Consider the following 21,658-nt stretch of genomic DNA (forward strand, 5'->3'; position numbering starts at 1 on the left):
ATTAATTTATCCTGTGGTTTTATTAATTAGCATCAAAAGTGAAAAGCTCAATAATTACCATCTACCATCTCCTTTGGTGAGCCTATTCAAAAGTTTTGCCCATGTGCAGTTAGGAATGAGAGTTAGAAAGAGTTGTTGGACTTCTTATTGAGTTGTAAAATCCTTTGTTGGATGGATGTTTTGCAAATCATGTATGTTTGTTTTTCCCAGTCTGTGGCTTGCTTTTTCATTCTGTTAGAAGGTCTTTGGAAGAACAAATATTTTAAATTTTCTTAAAGCCCAAATTATGACTTTTTTTTTTCATTTTCACAGTTGCAGCTTTTAGTGTCTTATTTAGGAAAACTTTGCCAAACCCAGAGTCACTAAGATTTCTTCTTATGTTTTCTTTGAGGAATTTGATAGTTTAGGTTTATGATGCCAGTTGAGTTAATGTTTGTGCATGATGTGAGGTGTCAAGGAGATTTTTTGTTATTGTTTTCTTTTTGTAGATGGCTATCCAACTAAACCAGAATCAGTTGAAAAAAATTTTCCTTTACCTTATTGTGGGGAAAGGTGTCATTTTTACCTTGACCCCTTTGTTTAAAATCAGTTGACTGTTTATACGTTGGCCTATTTCTGGATTTTTTTTTCTGTTCAGGTGGCCTCAATGTCAATTTTGTGGCAATGCCACCAATACCTGATTACCATGGTTTTGCACATGCAGTTTCTGAATCAGATATTGAGTGTCCTCCAACTTTGTTCTTCTTTTTCAAAATTGTTTTACCTAGTCCCCAGTCTAGGTCTGTTGCATTTCCAAGTAAACTTTTGAATTAACTTCCAAATTTGTAAAAAAATAAAATAACAATCCTATTAGGATTTTTATTGGAATTGCCTTTAAACAATTTTAAGCAGGTCATTTAAAAATGGCATAGTTTAACTAACATAGCATTGTTAATCAACTATGCTCCAATACAAAATAAAAAAATTTTTAAATGACAATTTTAAGATAGAATATTTGGGAAAATGTATATCTCCCTTTTGGATAAGCATCAGCAATTTTAAAATGACATAAACCATGTCAATGAAAAATAGTAAATAAAAATGAATAAATCTCCACAGCCTGAAGATGCAGTGAATTATAGAACTTCCCTCTGGGAGAGTTTGGCCTTCTTTCAAGCATTTGGAATGAAAGGAGATAACTAGATTTTTGCCATTTACTAATAGTAAATTTTTGAGAAAACTTATGATGCGAAAGTTTATAGATTCAGAATTAAAAACCAATGATTTTCCTGCTCAAAAATCAGATTACCATTACTAAGAATAAATCCAGAATTTTGTTTATCACTATTTGATAGCTCATATATTCAGTACTTGTATGTGAATTGTAAACTTTGGAGATAGGAAGTGCAAAGCAACTTTAGCAGCTAATTGGTAAATTGATGTTGAGAGTGGATCTCTTCAGTGTATTATTGATTATCCTGACAAAGCCATGTTGATTTTTCATCAGATGGTTCAGGTCATTTTTACTGCATTTAACTGTCCTCCTGATTTCTTCCTGTCACTTTGGATGACAATTCAGTCAGAAAATCAGCAACATGACTTGCAAGAAACTCCAGATTTTAATTTTAAAAAGACAGGAAAAGATAAAGGTAGGGAGGGAATGTAGGTAAACAGGTATACGGTTTGTACAAAAAGAAAAGAAGGGAGGCTATGGGGAAACAGATGTATATTCTGTATGATTTTCTGGCAGGTAACATTCAAAATAATTATTTAAGAGGCATAATTCATTTTTGATATGATATATTGATATATTTAAACTGATGATTTCAGAGTTTTCAGATAATAATGTGATACCTTAATATGTTCAGTAATTATGTACTGCAGCTAATTGGATTCTGTAGAAAGAAAAAATTTAATGATCCCCCAGTACTCCTTTTAGCTCTGTCAGTTAGCCAACATTGTATCCTACTGAGCTAACAGGCCATTTTCCATGTATCTGCAGTATTAGTAACATTCTTTGGTCTAACTTTGCTTCGTTTTCCTTTATGCCTGCTCACTACACAATTTTGTGTGATGGAAAATTAGTAGCAAGTTACTGACATTTCATTTCCTGCATATGTGTACATAATATAAATATACTTAAATTATTTGGAAGTCGCTTTTACCTAATTTAACTGAATTAAAATGTAAAATCTATTTAGGAGCAAAGAAAAATGTAAGTGTGTAAGAGGCCTCTGTCTGGCCTAGGCTGCATGCACATTAAAATACAAGCCACACCAAAGCCCAGTGGAGATTATTAGCACTTTACCCATCTTTATTAGACCTGGGCATCTCGCATCTGATCTGTGATTGTCAAGAACTTTATGCCTCTTACACGTGTAGAAAATCTTCTCTCCCTGGCTAGCGGATGGAGGCATGGCAGTCTGTATTTCCTTTTGCCCCGCTTCTGCCTTAGTTTCCCTGATACCCCCCACATGGGAGGTGCTGAATGGTCCATCCAACGTGTGCCATTGGGAATAGATCAGGTATGTGGTGTATCCAGGGGTTAAGATGCTGTCACCTGATTTACCTGGTGCCCCAGGGTTGCCGAGAGAAACACAGGAGAGCGAACTGTACAGTTGTTTTCTGTTTGCAGAAGGATATCTTAAAATCGGATCTCATCATCTGCTCGGTGGCTGCCGTTCTGTCGTTTGCGGTCAGTGCCAGCACTGTGTTCCTGTCCTTGCGAGTATGTATCCATTTGGCTTTGCACTCTTCCCCTCTCCTCGTTGCCTGTAATAAACAGAGCCCACTGTGCAGCTCCAGGCTATTGAGAGCTTAGTGGAGCCAGAGGAAGAATAGAAGAGAATAGAGAGCTTGGAGGAATATATCCAGGTGTGTTGAGTTATGTCTGAGATGAGTTTTGGTCCACAACACAGAGTTGATGCAGATGTTTTACCCTTACTGTTTCCCATCCAGGGAATTGTTTGGTTAGCATATCTTATAGAATCCACCATGAGGATGGTCAACAGTCATGACAGGATCACAGCTCACTGCTAAGAGTGGAGAAGGGAGGACTCACCAAATCAGGAATGAGATGGAAGTCGCAGAGCCAAAACGATTATTGGAACATAATTTTCGGCTGGAAAAACAGCAGTATAGTGAGCCAGATGGGATTTCTGGCTAGAGGTTCTTGCAGATAGCTGCTGTCTCACTTTTCTATCAGTGAAGAAAAGTCTGTTAGCTAAATTTGTTATTCTCCATCTCATCTTTAAAAAAAATAACAAAAAGCAAGAAAAAGTATTCTAATGGGCAGAATGTCTCAGCCTCTTCTGCACTCCGTCTTGGTGGTTCTCAATGCAGAGACCAGTTTCAAGTGCTACGGGAGAAATTTTCAGAGGCCTGAAGGAAGAGCTGAGTTTGGCTCTGTGTGCTTTGGGAGGAGCAGGGAAGGAGCATAGTTATGGTTCTGGGTTATTTACAGGCATCCTTCCCCATGCTTCCAGCTACACATTGACTCTTACCTTCTTCTGTTGCAGCCCTTTCTCAGCATTGTGCTCTTTGCCCTGGCTGGAGCTGTGGGGTTTGTAACCCACTACCTGCTCCCCCAGCTGCGCAAACATCACCCGTGGATGTGGATTTCACACCCCATCCTTAAAAACAGAGAGTATCAGCAACGGGAAGTGAGAGGTGAGTAAGGTATCCTTCATGAAAATGGGGTGTGGCGGGAGGTCTGCCTTATACTGAGAATGTGCACAGCTGTGCTGATGTCCTTAATGCTGTGGAAATGTATCCGTAAATATGGTGATGTGCGGATTACTTTATGTGTGCGTATATGTTGTGTTAGTCACTCAGTGGTGTCCGACGTCTTGCAACCCCTGTAGCCTGACTGTAGCCTGCCAGTCTTCTCTGTCCGTGGGATTCTCCAGGTGAGAATACTGGAGTGGGTTGCCATTCCATTTTCTAGGGGATCGTCCCTACCCAGGGATCAAACCCAGGTCTCCTGCATTGCAGGCAGATGCTTTACCATCTGAGCTGCCAGGGAAGTGTGTGTTTCTCTACAGTAGATAAAGGAGAGCGTGTGTACCTGAAGTGTGCAGTAATGTTCCCCGAACAAGAAAGCTGAAGTGGGGTGAATGAGAAGTCTGTTTTATGAAAATGATTTGTTGTTATTATTGAGGAAAATTTCATTTATATCATTCAGACCTGAACGTTATGCTGTTCCACGTTCAGCTGATGGGGGACCAAGAATAGCATCACTCAACTTGCCTTATCCTCTTCCACAAAACCAGAGGTGGGATGTAGCAGAGGCTGACCTTTGAATTTTGAGCCATGACCCCTTGAAATTTTGTTGAATTTGCAGTGCTCACCTAGAACTAGACCCACACCCCGACCTGGACTTGATTGACTTAGCAGTTTCCATGGCTGACTCTGGCCACCATTAAGTAACAGCTTGATAATGACCCTAACAGTATTTGAGCTTCTAAGTAAAAAAGTCAGAAATTTCCATGTTAGGTCTCTCCAGGCTCTGTGATTGAACAGATGGCAGATGGATTGATTTATCCCCATGTTCAGACATATTGGGCACGGTTTATAGCTATAGTCTGTAACTAGCCAACGATGCTAAGTCTACACAGAACTATATAGCTCACTGTAATTTCTCCATTGTTAAATGAGTCATCTAGTCATCTCCACCTTCAGACATGAGGGTATATGAGTAGCACCGAGGTATGCTGACGCATACTCATAGTTTGCTGACTCAAGGTTTGCTGGACTCAGCCAGGTTTGTCATCGATAACTTCAGTAGGCTAGTACTGAAATGATTCAGTGTTGTTTCGAAGACTCAGAAGAGCTCAGGTACCACAGTCCCTTATCTTTCCAGTGTGGGAAAAATTTAGCAAAAGGCAAAGAGAAAAGAAGTGATTTATTAGAATAGGATGCTTGTGAGGGTTACAGGTGAGCAGGTGAGAGGATGCCATGCCCAGAACTTACTGGGCTGCAGTTTTAAAATCAAAGGAAAAGTGGAGAGGGGTGGAAGATCTTTGTTATTCTTGAGTAGATGCAATGCTTCCATCGTCAGTTCCTCCTGCAGGTTGGGCAGGGGAGTTTTCTTGTCCCTACAAGGTCAAGCTAGGTCCACAAATTATTGCTTTTTGTGTGTACAGAGAGCACGTCCTAACTTACTGAGCTCCCTGGGCAGGATGTGGGTCTCATGCCACCATTGTTTTATTGTTTAGGGGCATGTCTCATGATTCTGTTGCATGGTTTTGTTGCTGAGCAAGCCTGCTTGGTTTTGTGATTAAGCAAACCTGCATTCTTGAGTAATTGTTGATTTACAGGAGTCTCCCATATTTTCTTACTTACAATCCCCTAGTGAGATAAACTATTTAAGTACCCACTTCATCCCTTCACTCTGTTCCTATCGGCGTGACCAAAGTAAAAGGGCAGAGGGGAATTAATTTAAGAAGAAATAAAATAATCACTTATGATGCTGCCAAGAATAGAGAACATGTCTGAGAGGCTACCTGGAGCTGCCTTAGTTTGAAACAGCGAAATCAACAAAACAGGGTTTTGCTTAGAGGAGAGACATAGCCTGATGGGCCTGCTGCCAGCATAGGGTTTAGAAGGTGGTGGAGGCAGCTCAGACTGTCCTGCCTTCGGACGTTTGTTATTCCCACTTACAACACCAGTGACTCACCAAAGATCAAGCTGCATAATACGGTTTTCAAATGCTGTGTTCAATCTTGTTTGCTACATAAATGCAAATTATTATCAGTAATATAAAAACTGAAGGAAGATGAGCTCAGAGTAGGTGCAGTTGATAATGGTCAGTTCATGTTACAATCCACCTAGACGGAAAGTGAAAGAAAGTAACAGTGTTGGTCACTCAGTCATGTTCAGCTCTTTGCAACCCAATGGACTGTGTAGCGCACCAGGCTCCTCTCTCTGTCCATGGGATTCTCCAGACAAGAGTACTGGAGTGGGTTGCCATTCCCTTCTCCAGGGAATCTTCCTGACCCAGGGATCAATCACAGGCCTCCCTCATTGAAGGCAGATCCATTACCGTCTGAGTGGTCCATCCAAACCAGTTCCTGCATGTGGGTCAGTCAAGCTACCTGAAGAAAAGACGAGTTTCTTTAGAATTTCTGCAGTGTGAGGGTCACATTTGCCTTTCATTTCCTTAACTTATTATTGAAATACTAGGTTTTGTTGACATTAGTTGAGTATTGTTTCAGCCTCAGTGGTAAGTAGTTGATGGGGATTTGAGGTCAGATGCTTTCACTTGGGAAACTGCATATCTATATCTGTATCATGTGTGTCTGTGCCTGTACCTAGATACTTATATGCCTTTGGGTTGAGGACAGAGAACGTGACAAGAGAGAGGAAAATAGAGTAGATCAGGTGTAGACTCCCCTCATTGTGGCAGTTCAGAGTGTGGCATTCAACACTGAAAGTTTTCCAAGTGGAAAACTTGGAATTTGTGTGTGTGTGTCCTTGTTTTTTACCCCTGAATCTAAGAGAACCCAGCCTATATTAGAATCATTTAGACATTTTAAATCTGAATGATCTTTTCAGTACAAGGGTCAAGAGCAAGAAAGGAGAGTGTGTTTGTATGTTGATATCCCCTCTTGGAGGACTGAGTGGGTGGGCAGTTCTGGGCCTCTGTCCTTTATGATGGGCGGAAGACGTTCCCTTTGGGACCACAGGCTTCAGTAGAGGCTTGGTGGATATTTCTCACTTGCCTACATTAGCTGTTTATAATCCACCTGAAATCTAGCCAAGAGTAATAGATTTAACAAATCAGGCTCATAATGAAAAACAGATAGCATTTCAAAATTGTGTGTTGGAAGGAAAATCCAAATACTTAAAATATGTTAGTATGAATGTATTGAAGACTCCTTACCCATTTTGATATCATCCACCGTCTGTTTTCTCACTTTCTCCTCCTGGCTGCCTTTCTGCCTTTTAGGTATTTCCTTCTTTATTCCTTCTACTAGCCAGAAAACATGCATAGGAGATTCAAACTGATCATATACCTTTAATGTGAGACTATGTCAAATCTTCTTTCTCATATGGTCACAGAATATTTTGAAAAAGCAGAGCAGGGCTGGTAAGTCTGTGGATACCACTGTGATCCCTGGTCCTGCAGTAGGCATAGCTAAGAGAGAACAGTCCTAAGACGGGCCAGTAGTAGACTTTACCAGTCAGTTGGAGTTGGCGTGTGTATCAAGGCCTGAGTGTTGTGTCTGTCTTGAAGTTTATATAATACTATACCACCACTTTATTGGGAGAAAACTGACACCCAGAGATGTCAAGGGACGTTGACCCAGGTCCCACTAACTTTGTGGCCGGTGAATGATCAGAACCCAGGTGATCTCACTCCCTCTGGTCGTATACTATTTCTGCTACCCATATTACTCTCAGTGTACTGGGAAGATGGTGTGCCAAAAAACACACAAAAAAGCAAATAACAACAAAAACAACAACCAGTAGAAGGCTCAGACCCTGAGTGAAGAGGTTATCCTTAACTTCATGTCCATCGATTGTATGCGTGCTCAGCTGTGTCTGACTCTGTCTTTGTGACCTATGAACTGTAGCCTGCCAGGCTTCTCTGGTCCATGGAATTTTTCCAGGCAAGAATACTGGAGTGTGTTGCCATTTCCTTCTCCAAGGGATCTTCCTGACCCAAAGATTGAACCTGCGTCTCTTACATCTCTTGCATTGGCAGGCGAGTTCTTTACCACTGAGCCATCTGGGAAGCCCAACTGGCATGCCCATTGGTTAAGCTGTTCTAACTAGTTGGTTCTGTGTATTAAATGGAAATAAATGAGATTTAAAAATTAGATGTTGCATTAGGATCTGGTGCATGGTAGGTATTTAATAATATTGGCTGAATGAATGAATGAATGAATGAATGATTGGTGCTTTGTAAATTCACTGAAGGAAGAGTTCCCCACAGACAGGAAAAGCCCAGAGGTAAAGGCTTGTTTGAAGGACTCTAGTCTATGTGTATAATAAGATGCATACATAGAGATTCATCCCACTGCAAAATATGGTTGCAGGAAAAGCTTAAGCTATAATTTTTGGATACATTAGAATAAATGGATAAAAGATTATAGAAATCATTAAAATATCAATTGAAAAATCTCATTTGCATTGTAATTTAACCAAATTCACTATTATAAAACTAATTCACAATTGAGTCCTCAGTTTGTAATCCTTAAATGAGATTTACTGTGCATTTTAACAAATCTTGCCTGTTGATTTGCAGATAGACTGGTTTTTCCATGTGAAAGACTTGGTTCCAACAGATGATGCTTTTTCTAATGTATTTTTCATTTATAATTCCCTGTTGGCTCAGCTGGTAAAGAATCCACCTGCATGCGGGAGACCTAGCTTTGATCCCTATCAGCCCCTGGGTTGGAAAGATCCCCTGGAGAAGGGAATGGCTGCCCACTGCAGTATTCTGGCCCGGAGAATTCATGGACTATCCATGTTGTCACAAAGAGTCAGATGTGGCTGAGCGACTTTCACTTCGCTATTACCTGCTGTTAAAAGGCAAGCAGGACAAGTTGTGATGAAAAGCAGCAGTCCCTGGTTGACTTTTTCCTGTATGATTCCTCCTTACTTTTTACTCTAGGTCTTTCTTCAATATTTACCATAATTCTTGCAAATAATGTGCATGTTCTTATCTTTCTTGATATTTCAGATTTGCCTGTCTACTGACACTCTGTTATGAATAATAGAGATCGCTCTCTCTTCTCTTTCGTCATGTATGAACATTTTCCCCTACTCCTTCCTCCTAATATGATTTTTGTTGAACATATATTCAGTTTTTTTCCTGATCATATATGTGTATGTCGTATAGAAAGTCTAATTGTTCATGTCTAGTTCATTAGTGTACCCTGCTTGCATTTCTTTTCTTGTTTAGATTTCTGTTTTTGCATCTCATAGCCTTTCTAATTTCTGTTCTGTTTTTGTGTTTCCTAGTCTTTCCAATAACTATGTAATAACAATAACTATGTAAAATATCTCTCAATTTAACTTTCCACACAGGCAAACTTGAAAAATAGTTTCATCCTTTCCCAGACTCCCTCTGGAGCCTATTTCAATTGTTCCTTGTTTATTCCCTTTGAATGAAACACATCCTCTGGTCACTTCAGGGAAAGGGTGCATGGTAGGGAAATGTTTTGAGACTTCATCTATCTCAAAGTGTTTTCATTCTACTTTGCACTTAACGGAGAGCTTGGAGCTTGTAAAGAGTTAAACACTTCTTTTGGAATCCTAAGCTAACGTCCCATTGTTTTCTATCTCCTGTTGCTGCTGGCGAAAAGTCTGATGTCTTCCAGGCTCTTGGTCCTTTGTTTGTGACCAGATGTTACCCTGCAGGAAGCTTTTGGAAAATTTAGAAGGGAATTCTACTGTCATGGCCCAGAGAATAGGCTCTGAATACGGCAGGGCTCAGATCCTGTCTCTGTCTCTATTAGTTGGGCTTAACTTTTGTGATTCATCTATAATTATGGGTTCCTACAACAAAGATTTATTGGGGGATGAAATGAATCAAGGCAATACATGTAGAGCATTTGGCAAGGTCCTTGGCAGGCAGACTGCACTCAGTAAGTACATCCTGCCCCTCCTCTTCTCCAGGATTCTGCATTCAGTTATTTTACACCTTGTTTTGTGCCTCATTTCACCCATTGTGCTATAAGTTGGTGACCCTTTATGATCTGGATAGACACGGGAAATTTTTGCCAGCAGAAGATAGTACTACTAGAATGACCTAGCTTACAGACTTTCCATGGAGATTAACTCCAACCAGATAAAATCTTTTGAAATGTATATAGCGCTAGAGGAAAGAATAAGGCATGTCTGATTTCAGAACCTAAAGGCTGTACTGGGATCTATGGGATGGTCTCCATGTGTGTGATGAGGAAACGCCATGGTTCTGGAAAAAGGGATGTATCCTTACCCTCTTTTTCTCTCCACATAAAGAGACGCTAGCACCAAGAGATAGTTAGAGACCTAGGAACCCTCCAATGCCTCTTTAATTCAAAGTGACTCAGATGGACCAGTGCTACCTGAGAAATAGTCTCATTTGCTACGATGCTTCTGAAAGAGTGTTACAAATGCCAAAGAAGTGGCTTAGGGCTGATGTGTCAGAAAATAACCTGCCGGCTGGCAGCCTGCCTTGGTGTTCTTGCTGTTCTCACGTACCTTCTCTTCCCCTCCTGCCTGGCTCTGCTTCTTCTGCCCTCATCTTCTGGCCCATCTCCTCCTGGTCGACTGGGGAATGTATCTTCCTGTGTCAGCCCGCACAGGCTGGAGGGGGCTGCAGGGGGCTGGCGGTGAAAGCAGGCCTGCCCAGCAGCAGGGAGACAGACAAGTGGAATCCAGAGTTCTTTGCTCACAGGGGAGCGAGGCAGAGGGACTCCTGGAGAAGCACAGGCCAGCCCCAGGCAGCGTTAAGAGGCAAAGGGTTTGGGGACAGAGTTCAGCCATCAGCTGCCAACCTCAGACTCCCACTCTCTCTCCCATGGAATTTTTATCAGGTGCCCCCTGGGGTTCTTCTAAACTGCTGATAAATTTGAAACAATGCAGAAGTAAAATAATTGGGGAAAGATTTAAAAAAAAAAACTAACATTGAAAATTAGGCAGTCTTTTTATCTGGCTGCACCATGAGGCATGTGGGATCTTAGTTCCCTGACCAAGGATTGAACCCATGCCCCCTGGCATGGAAATGTGAAGTCTTAACCAGTGGACCACCAGGGAAGTCCCTGTAAGCCTTACTGTGCTGGATTTGATGTATGTAGGATGGCACTCAGCAGCTTTGAGCTCTCTGGGCCGAGCATGCATGGGAAGGCAGGCCTGCAAGGAGGAGGAACGATGCCCGTTCCCAGCTGGAGTAGGTGAGGCCCCTGGGATGGGGCCTGACTCAGGCTCCCTGCCATGCGTCTGTTGGGATCTTATCTAAAATCACATAACCCTCACGGCGCTTTGTGATACGATAATTGACATAGATGCCAGTGGAAAAATAGATTTAGTGTTTTAAAATAATCTTGACATTGAAATAACATATCCATCATACTTTACTTGAGGGGAGGAATTCTGATTTTGTAAATTTGTCATTCATCAAGCACCTGCTACGTACTAGGTGCTGTGCTGGACGTTGATGATACAAAAATGGATAAGAATGTAATCCTTGCTCTTGGCAAGGTGGTTGTTCTCACAAGAAGTGTCTTCCTCCAGTGCCCATGGCGAGAACGTCTGAAAGTTTCTCTTAACCCTTTTTTTGTGAACATTTTGAGCTAACCATCTTTATGTGAAAAATTGATAAATGATTCACTAGTATTTTTAGTTTTAAATACTATGGATTAATATTGGTAGAGGACCTTTTTCTACCAGGAAGGGAGAGTACGTTATTTCTTGAGTCTCCTAAGAATTTCTCCATCCCTTTGAGGAGATGTGAAGAATATATTTTTAATCCCCACTGAATTGGTGAAAAAAAAAAAAGCCAGTGGGATGGTTTTGGGGAAATGAGCTAAACATTTTAAAAAATTGAATTAGACTTTGTATCAAATGAAAATCCAGATGGATTAAAGATTTAAATTGTTTTAAAGAAAGAAGAAGAAAGAAAAGAACCAGAATAGCACTGCAAAAAATATAGGTCAAGTTATATAATCTTAGGGAAAGAGAAAAAGAATTTTTCAAACATGATTCCAAACTCAAAAATCACCAAAGAAACAACTAAAAAATTGTATTCCTTGAAATACATGAGCTTTATTCTTGTGATTCCTGAATGTTCCCACCTTGTGTTTCTCTAAGATGTTTACCATGATATTGAACCTGATAATAGTTATTAAGCAATTCAAAAACATTTATAGACACTGTCACATGCCAAGGACCATGTGAATGCTGATGAAGCACTTGGGAGCAAGGCCAGCATGGTCTCAGCCCAGGACAAAAGAAAGGGGGCCAGGAGGAGATCCCGAACTTCTCTAAGGCAGGCAGTGCCTCACCATGGGAACCCCAGCTTCTCAGACTTTGTTCTGTTAGGTATCTGCTTTGGTTATTTACGTCAATAACCAGTGATGTTGCCTGGATCTGCTGAGTGGCTCCATGAACAGAGTACAGTGCTAAATGTCAAATATGAGGATGAAAGACAGCCCTGGACCCCTGGCTGTACTAAAGAGATGAACATTCATCACACAGATTAATATATTTGCAAGGTGTTTAAAGTCCAGTGAAGGAAAAGTATAGGGGGCTAGGAGGGAGTTATAAAGGGATCTTAATTTAGATTTGAGGGAAAAAGAAAGGCTTCTTTGAGAAAGTACAACTAATTAAAGCCTGAAAGATAACAAAGGGGTTAGACCTCAAAATGGGGGAGAAGAAGCCACACGCTCACTGTGAATTTGCGAATTTGGGAATGGGAAGGTCGTGAGAACCTTGGGTTTGTCTTAAACAGAATTTTAGGCTCTAAGTGGTGGGGTGGTGTGATTTGCTTTCCATTTAAGAATGATGACTCAATTCCTGCTACTGATTTGGGTAGTTAAAGCTGTTTTTTAAGAGAATAAACCTTTATAAGTATACATTTTAGTAGTAAGGACTTGGCCCAGCAAGAAAGATGAGAGTGAGAAATGCTCATAGGAAAAGCAGTTGCTTATAATAAGGGGGTGCAACCAGCTGGGATGCAGTGAATCTATTTTGCAGGGTCTCTCTGCCTTACATGCCTTGGTGTGACCAGGCAAGTTGAACCCAAGGTGTACCCCTATTGAAATGTTTATAAATATGTTGCTACAAAGCAGGAAGCCTCATGTTCTTGAAGCTTGTCAGTCATAATTCAAGATTTGAATTGGAACAAATTGTCTTCCTTTTATCTTTTATCCTAAAGATGATAAAAACATCCTGGGGATTTTTTTTTATTAACTTTTAATTATTGAGAGGCTCTAGTTTTAGTAACATCTAAATAAAACACAACCTGAAAAGCATTCAGTCATGATAAATCACATGTAAATTTGTAAGTGGTAGAGTTAGTTTGCATTCTTTTTCTCAAGGGCCTACTATTTCAGGGAAAAGAGAAATAATAATGTTAAAGAAATATTTTTTTATAGTCTCTTTGTGTATTCGGAACATTACAGAAAGACAGTTATAAAATATCATTACAAAGATTTTCTTTTTAACTTGACTTTGTGTGAATACTGAGACAATCTGGGGACTTAAACGTATTTATCATGTTACTGCCTTTGTAAGCTTTTTGTCTTACTAGTTTTTCATGGCCACCCTCATAATGAAGGATTAACTTAGTCTTTTAGAATTCAGAATTCTGGATCACACTTGTGTTTTAACTTTCTCCTACATTATTATTCATCCTTATATTTGCTTCCCTTCTACTTCCAAATAGAAATGTCCAGTACATTTATCTGTTAAACATTTTCTACAATCTAGAGATTGTAGCATTTAATTGGAATAATTGACTGAACTTGGTAGAAGGATTCTAGAGATATATAAGAATGAGCATGAAATTGATTTGCCTTCAATTCAGTTTCAATGTGCAGTAGTAGCAGAACTTGAAGTCAAGAGTATGGTGTTGGTGACCTCTGGGATTCACTATCTACTGTGTCCCTCCTAGATACTGATTTGAACTCCCTTTCCACATCCTTTTCCATTCCCACTTTGACTAGATGTTATGCTGAATACAAACCATGGAACCCCTGCCTTGGGGTGAATCATCATCTAAAATGTTTTCCTCTTTACATGTAGTATGTATACCCATGCTTGCTGGTGTATGCAGACAGTGTAAAATGTATTCACAGTCCCTGCAACTAGAGATTCAGAATTAATCAGTGGGAGGCATGTGGAGCTTCTGTATCACACTGAGATGTCAGCTGTTGTCACTTTCAATTCCCTGGCAGCACCTCAAGTAGTAAGCTAGAGCTGAATTATGCAGTGCAACCAGTCTTTTTTGTTTACTGTAGGGGTGCTATTGAATAGTAAAGATTTTTGCAACTTATGATTGAATTGATTTCTAGTCCTCTTGAAGTTCTTTTTATCCTTCAGAAGTCCAGCAAACAATTCTTTTGCAGCTATCATCTTGCTTCTAAGTAGAGACCCGGTTATTAAAGACCTGGGGCCTTAGCTGTTCATATATGTTATTTTGACCATATTGAATGCTAGTCCTACAAGCTTGCTGTTTTAAAGGCAGACAGCAGACTAGTGCTTACAATCCAAGACTTTTACAGCCTAACTCTCTTAGCTACATGCTTTATAATCTTGTCTTTGATGTAGTTTCACACATGTGCACAGAGGGTTAATATCTTACCGAATAAGTACTTCTGCTCTCAAATATTTGGAAAGACATGGATGATGAATTTGGAGCTTATTAGTGATTTCTGTATTATTTGATATTCATTGCTTTGTGTGTTTCTGGAATGGATAAACTGAAATTCTATGGCAAACCCATATTTGTTATCATTATCTGCAGTAAATCCTTGTGCACTGCAATGGGATTGTCTGCCTACACTCAGTCAGCTTTATCTCCACTTACTGGAATATATCATCTACTGAAATTAAATGTGACAAGCACTTGAAAATCTGGATCATACCCCCCATCCACGTGGCACCCAGGTCACTCTTGGATGATGAGCCACTGAAACATTTCTTTTAATTCAGATATTTTTCTAACTGCACTGCAGGATGAGGTTGGCTTATATTTCTCTTAATTTACATGTTTTTGCAGGATTCTAGCTAAGGTTGTCATGTTTCTCTGAATTGGTGACAAATGTTGATAAAACTCTATAAATGTATTTTTATAAGCAAGCTGAATTGCATTTGATGTGATGGCCTCAGTCTGACATTGTTGATGTCTTATAAATTGAGAAATCAGAAAAAATAATTTTGTATAGAAGGAAACCTAGCTCTAACTGATTATACTTTATGAGAGATTAAAATAGGAAATGTTGTTTAATATGTTATTGTTAGACAGCTTTTTGTTTTTGGAATCAAAAAAGCAATTACAAGAGGCTGCTTATTTTAAAAATCCCTCTTTTCATTTTAATTATTCAGAGTTGCCCCTGACCACCAAAATAAGATGATAAATGAACATTTATTGAACCTTAACTCTAGGTCAGGCATTATGCTAGGTACTTGAAATACTGATTAAGACATAGCACCTACTCTTGACAAACTCACAGTCTAATGGGAAGATTAGTATATTTAAATGAATATTTATTCTGGTATGACAGGTGCTATAATTGTAGAATTCACAGTGTACAGTAATGGCTCAAAGAAAGAACACATCTTGCTTCAAAACCAAAGGTAACATACAGAATGCAGGCAGAAAGTGGGGTGCATGGTTATAAAGAATTTTAAAACAGTAACAAATCCAATTAAAAGTTGGACTCTGTTTTGCTGTCATTATGCTGACAGTTCTGAACAGTGTTAGTGATAAAGCCTCTTCCTACTGGGATGGACTTCAAATGCCCTGCCCTTGGCCACCACTGGTGGTGACTGTATTGGGAGTGGCGAGGGGTTGGGGAGGGGGCCAAGAAAAGCTCCAGAAGGCAAGGTGACATATTTTGTAAAAAGATGAGGAATTTGTCAAGTAGGAAATTTGGAAGGATAGTCCAAGCAGGCACCAGGCACATATATGAAGACATCTAGAATAGCACGCTTGACTGCAGTGCAGGGGGAAATAGCAGTCGTTTTCAGTAGATGGTGATGACCCATTAGATATCCAAATGGGAAAAATGTCAGTCTCAACCACCATCTTGTAAGATAGTGTATTATACACAATAACCAGTTCTAAATACCATGCAGATCTAAATGTAAAATTTAAAACAATTATAGTTTTAGAGGAAAGTAGAAGGTGGTCATGGCCTTTGTCTTTTGAACAGAACACAGAAATCTTTAAAAGGAAAAATAGATGAGAACTTGGAGCATATTAAAACTATTTCTCTTTTACAGGAGATACTATTAGGAGAGTTAAAAAGCATCCCACAAAATGGGAAAAGATTTTTCCCATTGCATATATGTGAATAAAACCTGATGTACGCAGAACTCTTAAAATTATGAAGGAAAGACATATAATCCAGTAGGAAAAAGAACCAGGCAATAGCCATGAAGAACTGCTTCAGCAGAGTGTATATCCAAATGGCCAGTGAGCACATGAAAAGGCACTCAGCTGTGTTAATCATTAGGAAAATGCATAATAAAACCATAACATGATAGCACTATACACCCACCCGTGCAGCTAGCATGAAGGAGGGGAAGATGTTCTGGCAAGGATGTGGAGCAAGTGGAAGGAAAGCTTTGTATTGTTTGTGGGTGTATAAATTGTCTCAGTACCATTGGAAAGTTGGCAACACCTCCTGGAGCTTTCTATGTGCACACTTAATAACCTAGTGATTCCATGCCTAGATACATACTCCACAGAAATGTCCTCTGGTTATCAAAAGATATGTACAAAATGTTCATAGCAGCACTCTTCACAGTAGATACTGGAAACTAACCATATGCTCATGAACAGTACCTTGGAAAAAAGCTGTATGTTCAATAAGTAGATGACTCTATGGCAGTGAGAATGAACAAATGACAACCGCCCTCGAAAATGTGGAGGAATCTCACAACACTGCTGAGCAAAAGACACATGAAAATAGTAGGCAAAATAAACTGCTCTTCAGGGATTAGGCAGTGGTTACCTTGTGGGGTGGTGGCTGTAAGCAGGCATGAGGTGCTTTGAGGCTGTTTTTCAAGCTAAGTACTAGGGACACAGCTCTGTGTGTGTGTTTTATGCACATTTCTGTGTATAAAAGAGATAAATGAAAAGGTTTTTTAAAAAAATCCAGCATTGATAATCCAGGGAGTCAGTTCAATATAGGATGTAAGTGGAAAATTGATGGAAGGTGATTCCATAGAATTATATAGCAGCATATTATGAAAAGCCTATATGCTATATTAGGGTACTTGGGGTGTATGGATAGACACAGTGGAGAATAATGAAGACTATGAAGTATACAGTGGCTAAATGTACATTTCCAAGAGTTCTTTGATGACAACAGGACAGAAAAACAGATGGTGTGTAAAGAAGCTGGAGCCCAGGAGATCATCCATTCATTTACTCAACACATATTTATTGAAGGATTACTGTGTCAACAGGGGGAATATGGTAGTGAACAAGACAAAGTCCTTGCCCTTGTGGAGCTTACCCTGTTGTGGAGAAAGCAGAAAACAAATAACACACAAATAAAGACACAAACAAAGTATCAAATCGAGACATTTTATAAAGAAAAGTTCATTAGACTAAAGAAATTGTGACACAAGGAGGCTGTTTTGGATATGGCAGTAAGAAAGGGACCTACTAAGGGTATACTACTTGAGCAGACTTCAAAAGGATTAGTGAGTGAGTTATAAAAATATCTGAAGAGGAAAGTCCTAGGCAGAATGGACAGCAGATGCAAACTTCTGAAAGAGAGCAAATTTGGTGTATGTAATATTCAAGGAGGATCACTGAGGATGAGAATGCATGATGGAGAAAGTGGTTGGAAATAAGATTAAAAAGGTAACAAAGTGCCAAATTACAAGGGTCTTCTAAAACATGGTAAGGACATTGGATTTTCTGTTAGTCAAGAGATAGGAGGAGGCTAAATATCATGGCAGATACCTCCAAATCTTGATGGGTTAGCAAAATAAAAGCATATGTTTTGTTCATGCAAAGTCCAATGGGATGTGATCAAAAGGTTTTTTCTAGTCATTGTTCCTAGCATAGTGGAGGGTCCTGGTCACTTGGGGTATAAGATTTCTTCAGTATTTGGAAGCCTCGCCTTATGGTTTCAGGGTTACTCTAGAATGTTAACATTCTTGTGCCGGCAGATAGAAGGAAGAAGACGCATGGAGAATCATGCACCCAGTACCTAGCCAGTTGACTAGGAAATGACACACTTCTGCTCTCATTTTTTGGGCAAGAATGAGTCACATGATCCTCCCATATGCAAGGAATAACCAGAAAGTGGGATCCCCAGTTGGGCAGCCACTTAACCAGCATCAGTTCCATGAAAAAGGGGAGTGTGAATCTTTGGGGATCAACTAAATAAAATTTGACACAGGATTTTTATCATAATTAGGATGAAAAGCCATGGGAGACAGATGAATAGGGTATTAACAATGTCTTAAAAATTCCTCTGGCTGCTGGTTGGATTATAAATTGTGGGTCTGGGGACATTAAAACAAGCAAGGAGTCCAGTTTTAAGGAAGTGTCATCAATCTAGGTGAGAAATGATGATGACTTGGTGTGATGGTAGCACAAGAGGAGAAATATGGTTAAATTTGGGATAGATTTTGAAGATAGAGCCAGTAAGATTTGCTTATAGTTTGGAGGTGTAAGATCCAACCTAGAATAGATAGACTAAGGAAAGGATTTTGGCCTGAGAAACTAGGTGATGGGGGAGTACCATTTAATGAACTATTGTCCAAATGGCATCTTGCTTCTCAAGTGTCATCTTCTTAATTGTGTCTCTCATGCCACTCTATTTTACATTGTTATCCATGTGAACCACCCAGAACTCTTGATCCTCTTCACTCTATTCTTTCATTCATTACCCATCCTTTATTATATACTGTGCAGTTTACATATTCATTATGTTTTGTTGATTGTCCGTACTAGAATGTAAGATCCATCAGGGCAGACATTTTGTAATGTTTTGGATGCTCATTATGCCATAAGAAAATATCTGGCATAGAGTTGTCTGTCTCACTTGTGAAATGAATGAATGGTGGACATGGGAGGAGTAGGTTTAGGTGAGAGCATGAAATGAAGACCTTTGCTGAGATGCTTATTAGAAATTCCAAATATGTTTAAAAGATAGTTGGATATACTGGTTTGAAGCCCAGAAAAGAGGTCCATGCATGGAGATATATGTTTAGTAGTCAACAACATATTGACAGTAAATGTTTAAGGCCATGGAACTGGATAAGATCATGTAGGGAATTACTAGAAGTGTGGGGTAATAAACTGGATCAGATACTGCTGGGAGGTTGAGTAAGATGAGGACTAAGGCTGACCATTGAATAGCAATGTGAGGTCCTTAGAAAAGCAATTTCATGAATTGCTTGGGATGACTCTGGAGTGAACTGGAGTGAACTCAGAAGACAAAAGGAGTTAAGTTATGGAGAAAGTGAGTGTAGTCAATTTTTTTTTTTTTTGAAATTATTACAAAGGGGTGCAAAGAAATGGGGCAGTATCTGGAAAATATCCAGCATCTGGAAGGAAAATGGTCAAGGGAGGGTATCTTTTTTTAGGACTAAAGATATTACAGTGTATTTATATTTTGATGAGGATGATTCAACACAGAGAGAATAAGTAGGAGAATGGGCCTGCCCAGAGAAAGGTCCTTATGTAGGTAAGGAATAATGGCATCCAGTGCACACAAATGAAGGAGTTAGGAAAGAGAGAGTTCATTTTGATAAACGACAGTTACAATTTTTTTAAGGCTAAGAGACGGCATATCTGAACAGTGAAACCAGAAGAGAGGAGATAGGTAAGAAGCACATAGACTCAACATAGTCTAGTCCTGTATAGAGGAAGAACTAGAACAGTGATTCTCAAACCCGAACACATATCAGAATCACTTGTAGGGTTTGTGAAACACGGATTGCTGGGCCCAGCCCATAGGTTTCTGACTCAGCCGGCCCAGGACTGCATCTGAGAATCTGCATTTCTAACAAGCTTCCTGGGGATGCTGATGCTAATGGTACCGGTTTCCGTACTGTGTGGGTGCGGAGACCAGCAGCGTCGGCATCCCCTGGAAGTTTGTTAGAAATGCAGGGTGTCCGGCTCCACTCTGGACCTATTGGGCCAGATTCTGCCTTATAACAAGTAGTTTATTTGCATGTCCAAGTTTGAGAATCGCCGTTCTAGGAAAGTATTTTTCAGCCTTGGCCTCAGGTGATTCCAACATGCAATCATGATTGAGAACAACCGAGTCAGGGTGACCCCACAGTAGATTGCCTGCATGACTAAGCAAATGCACATCTCGTTAAATAAGATAAAGAGTTCATGAGGAGGAGCGGGGGTGTGGAGGTTGACTGAATTCATATTGTATTTGAAGAGTTTTTTTAGGACATCAGATGAAGCTACTCAGTTGAGTGTCTAGATCTAGGAAACACCAGAAGAGAGATGGAAGACTGAGTTACAGATCTGAGTGTCATCAGCATGGAAGTAATAATTAACATTAGGGTTATTGAGGTGATCAGTCCAAGAAAATGAGAAAAATGGCAAAGAAGTCCAAGGAAGGCAACTGACCCAGGGGAGAAGAAGAGGCACCTGCAAAGAAAGTGGGGACAGTAGAAAGGTTTGAGCACGGGCAGGAGTTGGGCTTCCCAGGTGACTCCATGTAAAGAATCCGCCTGCCAATGCAGGAGCCGTGGATTCGATCCCTGGATGGGGAAGAGACCCTAGAGAAGGAAATGGCAACCAGCTCCAGTATTGTTTCCTGGAAAATCCCATGGACAGAGGAGCCTGGAAGACCATAGTCCGTGGAGTTGCCAAAGAGTCGGACATGACTTAGTGACTAAACAACAACAACAGGAATTGGCAAGGCAGGGAAGCTAAGGTGAGGGTTGTAGAAAGAAGGAAAAATCAATGATATTTTATGTCTCAGAAAATTTTAACTCCAGTAACATACTGAGAAGCATCAGTTATCCATCTTTTGGGAGCTCACAAGTGGCCTTGCCATTGGCAGTTCTGGGCAGAGGTAGCTGCAAACCCCTAGTGCAAAAGTTTCACTAGGAAACAGGAGACAAGGAACTGGGATTGTCAGACGTTGCCAACCTTTCCAAAAATCTTGACTGTGCCAAAAAGGACAGAGTGATGAGCACTAGAGGGAGATGCTGGGGAAGGCAAGTTTTCAACTTGGCCAAGACCAGAATCTTGCCACTCGCCATTAGGAAAGAGCCATTGGTTAGTAAAGAGGGAACCGAGGTGTCAGAAATAATGGGGTCCATGGCATCCATGGGGTCACCCTTAGGAGGAGCAAGAAGGTGGGTGTGAATACAGATTAATTTGTAGTTGAGGGGTTGGGATGTGGGGAAATTTATGCCTAATAGCTTCAGTTTTCTCTAGGAAGTAGGGATAAAAGTCATTTACTTGGAAAGAGTTGGGGAGGGATCTTGGAGATTTACCTTTCTACCTACATGTAAAATATATAATATACCTGTGTGTGTGTGTTAGTCACTGAGTTGTGTCTGACTCTGCTCCTCTGTCCATGGGATTCTCCAGGCAAGAATACTGGAGTGGGTAGCCATTTCCTTCTCCAGGAGCTCTTCCCCACCCAGGGATCGAACCCAGGTCTCCTGCATTGCAGGCAGATGTTTTACTGTCTTAGCGACTAGGGAGGCCAATTATATATCATAAACTTCATTCCTTATTAATTAACCCATTTTTAAACCCTGACCAGAAAACATTGCACATTGACCATTAAGAATACTCAAAGTTGAATTCTTTCCCAATATCCTTATTCTTGAACTATTTTTCCTTTAACACTTCCTCCCTGTTTCATTTTTAAGTAAAATTTGTCTTTAATTTGATAATTTCTCATTGTATCTCTCTTGTGATTGTTAAGCTGATCACTGGGGTATTTATTCTTGCTGGTTCCCATGTGATAAAGTGTTTACTCTGTCCATTCACATGATGCCTATCTCATTCAAATTA

The 21,658-nt window shown here is 40.1% G+C and overlaps 1 protein-coding gene across 3 annotated transcripts in view; it reads left to right on the plus strand.

Annotated features, from left to right (window-relative positions):
• Window positions 1-21,658, plus strand: part of PCNX2 (pecanex 2) — a 301,990-nt gene that overhangs the window by 141,532 nt on the left and 138,800 nt on the right. For all 3 annotated transcript variants that reach the window (XM_043925987.1, XM_043925989.1, XM_043925988.1), the window contains 2 exons: window positions 2,615-2,707; window positions 3,498-3,648. In XM_043925987.1, the coding sequence (XP_043781922.1) occupies window positions 2,615-2,707; window positions 3,498-3,648 (244 nt within the window). The remainder of the gene's footprint in view (window positions 1-2,614; window positions 2,708-3,497; window positions 3,649-21,658) is intronic.

Source organism: Cervus elaphus, chromosome 15 (genome assembly GCF_910594005.1).
Source record: "Cervus elaphus chromosome 15, mCerEla1.1, whole genome shotgun sequence".
Taxonomy (NCBI): Eukaryota; Metazoa; Chordata; class Mammalia; order Artiodactyla; family Cervidae; genus Cervus; species Cervus elaphus.